The 5,682-nt window shown below is 70.3% G+C and overlaps 1 protein-coding gene across 1 annotated transcript; it reads right to left on the bottom strand.

Annotated features, from left to right (window-relative positions):
• Positions 1–6: 6 nt before the first annotated feature.
• On the bottom strand, positions 7–5,384 carry LOC112118720 (DNA polymerase delta catalytic subunit-like; the record flags this gene model as incomplete). The annotated part of the gene is made up of 10 exons (XM_026646200.2): positions 7–120; positions 478–653; positions 837–974; positions 1,363–1,458; positions 2,714–2,861; positions 3,054–3,167; positions 3,524–3,640; positions 3,830–3,918; positions 4,718–4,909; positions 5,274–5,384. Coding segments are annotated over 10 exons (1,295 nt in total), but the record flags the coding sequence as incomplete, so codon positions are not given.
• Positions 5,385–5,682: the final 298 nt, after the last annotated feature.

Raw genomic sequence — 5,682 nt, forward strand, 5'->3', positions numbered from 1 at the left:
GCGTACTCGTGGGCCGTGCGCGTCAGCTCCTTGGTGATCACCAGCTGGGAGATGTCCACCCGGTTACACAGCAGGTCCGAGATCACCTCCTTGGCGTGGGCCACCGCGCCCGCCGGGTCCCTGACGGAGACGCCCGGTCAGAGCCGGACGCCTGGGTTCCCCCAGCAACCGGGGCAGGGGCTGGGGCTTAGAGCAGGGGGGCGGGGAGCCAGGACTCATGGGTTCTCTCCCTGGCTCTGGGAGGGGTGTGGGGTCTAGTGGTTAGAGCAGGGGGGAGTTGGGAGCCCAGACTCCTGGGTTCTCTCCCTGGCTCTGGGGGGGGGGGGGGGGGGAGTGGTGGTAGGAGCGGGGGGCTGGGTGCCAGGACTCCTGGGTTCTCTCCCTGGCTCGGGGGGGGGGGGGGGGGGGGGGGGGGGGGGTGGGGGTTAGGGGGGGGGGGCTGGGCGCCAGGACTCCTGGGTTCTCTCCCGGCCCCACCTGTCGATGAGCAGTTTCTGCAGGCAGGTGTTGATGAGGTTGGCCACCAGGGGGCAGTTGTCGCGCCGCACGGTCTCGATGCCCTTGCAGTCCATCTTGTCGTGGGCGCTGGCGCTGGAGGAGAAGTAGAGCCCGGCGTAGCGCTTCTTGTTGATCAGCAGGTAGGGGAAGTACACCTGGGGGGACAGTGGGGGGGGGGGGGGGGGGGCTGGAGTCCTGCCCACCCCCACTGCAGAGCCCTGCTCCCCCCATACCCGCCAACCCGGCCCCCCGCGGGCCATGCACGGATTCAACCCTGCGCTCCCGGCCCCCAGGGTGGTGGGGGGTTAGACGAGGCCCCCGCCCCCTCCCCCACTCACCTTCTCGAACTCCAGCTTGATGGGGGGCGGGAAGTGGCCGGAGACCCAGGTGGCCGCTTCCCGCCCGATCCGCATGGCCTCCGCCACCGAGGGCACCCCCAGGCGGCACATCACCGAGTCCGTGTCCCCGTACACCACCTGGGGGGGCAGACAGGGTGAGAGAAAGACCTGCCCCCCCCGCCCCCCACGACCGAGCCTGTGTCCCCGTACACCACCTGGGGGGGCAGACGGGGTGAGAGAAAGACCTGCCCCCCCCCCACGACCGAGCCCGTGTCCCCGTACACCACCTGGGGGGGCAGGCAGGGCGAGAGAGACCTGCTCCCCCCCAGACCCAGCCCGTCCCCGTACACCACCTGGGGGGGCAGACGGGGTGAGAGAGACCTGCCCCCCCCCCACACACCAGGTCCCTGTACAGTACCGGGGGGTGCAGGGGAGGGGGAGAGACCCTGCCTTACACCATCTAGCCCATAGACCTCACACCACTTGGGCCCCTGCCCCCCACCTTGGCCTCAGCCCCACCCCTCACCTTGGCGTCGGCGCTGTACCCGTTGGCGATGGTGTATTTCGACTCCACCAGCTGCTTCGTTTTCTCAATCATCTGGCGCCCAAAACCCGTCACGCTCTGGGGGGGGGGAATACAGGGGTAACGGGATTAGCGGGGGTGGGGACCCCACCAGGGAGAGACTGCATGGGCTACCCCCAGCTCTGCCGGTGCCCCTCACTCCCGACCCCCAGCCCCTGCCAGCCCATCCCTGCCCCCCCCAGCTCTGCCGGTGCCCCTCACTCCCGACCCACAGCCCCTGCCAGACCAGCCCTGCCAGTGCCCCTCACTCCCTACCCCGGCCCAGCCCACGCCCCCATGTGACTGGCACACGGCCTGGCCTGACTCACACAAAGGGCTCCTGTTCTGGTGCCAGCCCCCCCGCCCCACGGAGCAGCGGTACCCACAGGAAGCAGGGCGGGGCCCGGCACAGCCCTGTCCTGAGCTGAGCAGGGATAGGCCAGTGCCGGGGCAGGGGACCCACAGGCTCAGTCGGGGGCACTCTGCCCGGCCGGGGGCCTGGCTCCAATGCCCCAGGGCGGCGCTACAGGGGCTGGGCTGCAAGGGGGTAGGCGGGGGGGTTAGTAGGAGGCACTGGGCACTGGAAACTTGCTACCCCAAAGCGGTGCACCTTTTCTCAGCAGCGGGCAAGGGGTCCCCGTCTACCCAGCCCCCACCCCAGAGGGGCCGCGTCCCAGCGCCGGGTGAGGGGTCCCCGTCTACCCAGCCCCCACCCCAGAGGGGCCACGTCCCAGCGCCGGGTGAGGGGTCCGCGTCTACCCAGGCCCGCGCCCCACCCCAGAGGGGCCTTGTCCCAGCACCGGGTGAGGGGTCCCCGTCTACCCAGCCCCCACCCCAGAGGGGCCGCGTCCCAGCACCGGGTGAGGGGTCCCCGTATACCCAGCCCCGCGCCCCACACCAGAGGGGCCGTGTCCCAGCGCCGGGTGAGGGGTCCCCGTCTACCCAGCCCCCACCCCAGAGGGGCTGCGTCCCAGCGCCGGGTGAGGGGTCCCCGTCTACCCAGGCCCGCGCCCCACCCCACAGGTGGCTGGTGGGGGTGGGCGGAGCTGCCAGCCGTGCTGTGACCAGCAGCCTGGCATTCGGAAAGCCCGGGGCAGGAGCACTGCTGGGGCGGGCGGCTCCGACCCTGCCCGGGCTGGGGGCGGATTGAGGAAGTGCCAGGGAAGCCCCTGGAGCAGGGCTGGGCACAGAAAGTCCCTGAGTCCCCCCAGCCGGACAGACAATGGGGCAGCAGTGCCAGCCCCGCCTGGGAAATCCCCCCCAAGCGCAGGCTGGGGAGGGGGAGGGAGTCCAGCCCCCGCCCCCCCCGGCTCACCTGGGAGATCTCCAGGCAGGGCAGCTTGCCCACCTGGGCGCCGGTGAAGCCGTAGACCGAGTTGGCGCTGACCTTGAGCGCCAGCTGCCGCCCGTCCAGCACCTGCCGCGTGAAGGGGTCGGTCTCCCGCTGCAGCTCTGCCTTGGCCCTGCGCCCAGGGAGAGGTCAATGCCATCAGCACAGGGGGGGCCCATCCCAAGTCCCTGCGACCCCCGTGTTTCCCACCCCCACGCAGTCCTCGTCCCTCCCTCAGACCCCACCCTTCCCAACACCTCCTGCACCCCCCCCAGCTGCGAGGGGGGCTCAGACCCCCCGACTCCACTCGGGGCCCCCCCCTTACCTCTTGCGGGCGGCCAGCAGGTTCTCCAGGATCTCAGGGAGCAGCCCCTTGCGCACGGAGGCCTTGACAAAGAGGTCGCCCGTCGGGGTGCGGATGAACTCCTCGGGGGACAGCCTGGAGGGGGGGATGGCAGGGGGCTCAGGGACACCCCTGGTGCCCCCCCACTGTCCCTTCCCCCCCACAGAAGGGCCACATTTAACCCCAGCCCAGACACTGCCTGGGGGGCGACCCCAGCTCTGCTTTGTCCCAGCCCCCCAGAGCTGGTGTGGGAGGGGGTCTCCATCTCCACCCTGCTCCCCCTCCTCCTGGGGCACAGCCCCTCCCCCCATGTAGCATAGGGCCCCCCCACTTCCCCTGCCCCTCCCCCACCCCAGCCCCCTTCCCCTCCCCACCTCCCCCATGTAGCACAGGGACCCATTTCCCCTGCCCCAGGGCCCTCCGCCTCCCCACCCAGGGCCCAGCCCCCTCACCCGTAGCGCTCCGGCGCCCCCTGCTGCAGCAGCGTGGTGTAGCACAGGTTGTGAGCCATCATGATGGAGGGGTACAGGGAGGAGAAGTCCAGCGTGGCGATGGGCACGTCGTAGTACCTGGGGTGGGGGGGGAGGTTACCGTCTCCTGGTGCCAGCACCCCCCCCCCCGAGACCCTCCCAGCACTGTTCCCCGTGGAGACCCCACCCCGCAGACCCACCGAACGCCCGCCTGTCGCCAGCTCGTCACCTCCCGCCCCCCTCAGCTCCCTATGGGCTGCTCCCCACTGCCCCCCCCCTCGCACTCACCCCTTCTGAGGCTCAATGACCGTGGCACCGGCGTAGTCCTCGCCCCCTTCCGACTTCACCACGGGCATCACCAGGTCCTGCTTCATGGCCTGCGGGGAGTGGGGGCATCAGGGCCCTGTGGGGGGGTCGAGCCAAAGGATCCCCAACACCCTCAGCCCCCACCCCCGCAACGGGTTGGAGTCACCCCTTCTGGCCCCCTCCCCTGCCTGGGCAGGAGTTGCCCTGGGACGAAGCGGGGGATTTCCCTTAATGTTGTGCATGAACACGGTGTGTGCCTCAGTTTCCCTGTGTGCTGGGTGTGTAACGGCAGGCGGCGGGGGGGGGAGGTCATTGCTGCAAGGGGCCAGGTGTGACCTCGCCCAGCAGCCAGGACCCCGACGACGGCCTGGAGATGGGGGACGCAGCGACTGGTGCAGCCGGGTCTGGCCAGTGCGGGGGGGACAAAGGATGGAAGAGAGGGGCCCAGGTGATCTGTTTACCTGGGACTGAGGACAAAGGAGGTGGCTGTTAGGAGGGGAGATGGGGGCCAATCTGGAAGCGGGGGCTGGGCAGGGCACAAGGACAGACCCAGCTGGCCGGGGCGGGGACTGGCCAGGCCAGGCACCTGAAAGCTGCCTGGGCTGGGGTGGGACGTACGATAACCCCCCCCTTTGCGCTGGCTGAGGGTCCCTGCGGGCTGGAGCCCAGGGGGTGGCCCCAGGGGGCAGAGCGAAGGGACCCCTGAGGGGCGTGCGGCAGAGCCAGGTGCTGGGGGCTCAGCGCTGCGGCCCCAGGAGGCGGCGGGGCCCAGGGCTGGAACCCCAAGAAGACGTCACACAGACGGGGGCCCCTCCCAGGGGCCGTACGGAGCCTAGCGAGCCCGAGACCCCCCCCCCGGCCCCCTCTCACCTGGCGCAGCAGCTGCGACACCACCTTGACCTGCTGGCCCCGGGAGAGCAGGTAGCCCAGCGGCACCCCGGTGACTCGCGCCATCTCCATGTAGTTGATGACGCACATCAGCTTCTCCAGCAGGCGCAGCGGCAGGTAGGCGTCCTTCAGGCAGTACACGGCCAGGCGCCGGCGCGTCTGCTCCGACCCGTTCTGGGGGGACAGGACACGGTGTCGGGGGGCTGGGGGGGAGCCCGGGCAGGGTTGGGGAGCCAGTGGGGGGCAGGGCTAGCCCTAGGGTGACCAGACAGCAAGTGTGAAAAATCAGGACAGTGGGTGGGGGGTAATAGGAGCCTATGTAAGAAAGAGACCCCAAAACCAGAACTGTCCCTATAAAACCGGGACATCTGGTCACGTGGGCTAGCCCACGCCAGGCTGGGAGGACACCGCACAGGCCAGGGACATGGGCCGAGCCGGGTCAGGCGTGGGGAGCACCCGGAGGTCCTGTCAGGTGGGAGGGAGAGGGCAGGGGCGGGGCCTATCCGGGGGACGGGGCGTGCCGAGGCCCCACCCTCACCTGCAGGTCGGTGATGATGGAGTGCTGCACGTCCTCCTTCTGCTCCTGCAGGAAGTGGAAACTGACGGCGTTCAAGGTGTACGAGCGCAGCTTGTATTCGCGTAGCAGCACCTGGGGGGGGGCGGGACCATGAGACCCCCGGTGCCCCTCACTCCCGACACGCAGCCCCTGCCCCCCGGCTCTCCTCCCCACCGGTACCACTTATTACTGACACACAGTTCCCACCCCCCGGGGCCCCTCACTCCCGTCCTGCAGCCCCTGCCCCCCCGGCGCTCCTCCCCACCGGTACCTCTCATTACTGACACACAGGTCCCACCCCCCGGCGCCCCTCACTCCCGTCCTGCAGCCCCTGCCCCCCCGGCGCTCCTCCCCACCGGTACCTCTCATTACTGACACACAGTTCCCACCC

The sequence above is a fragment of the Terrapene carolina genome, unplaced genomic scaffold, assembly GCF_002925995.2.
Source record: "Terrapene carolina triunguis isolate 2854851 unplaced genomic scaffold, T_m_triunguis-2.0 Scaffold34397, whole genome shotgun sequence".
Taxonomy (NCBI): domain Eukaryota; kingdom Metazoa; phylum Chordata; order Testudines; family Emydidae; genus Terrapene; species Terrapene triunguis.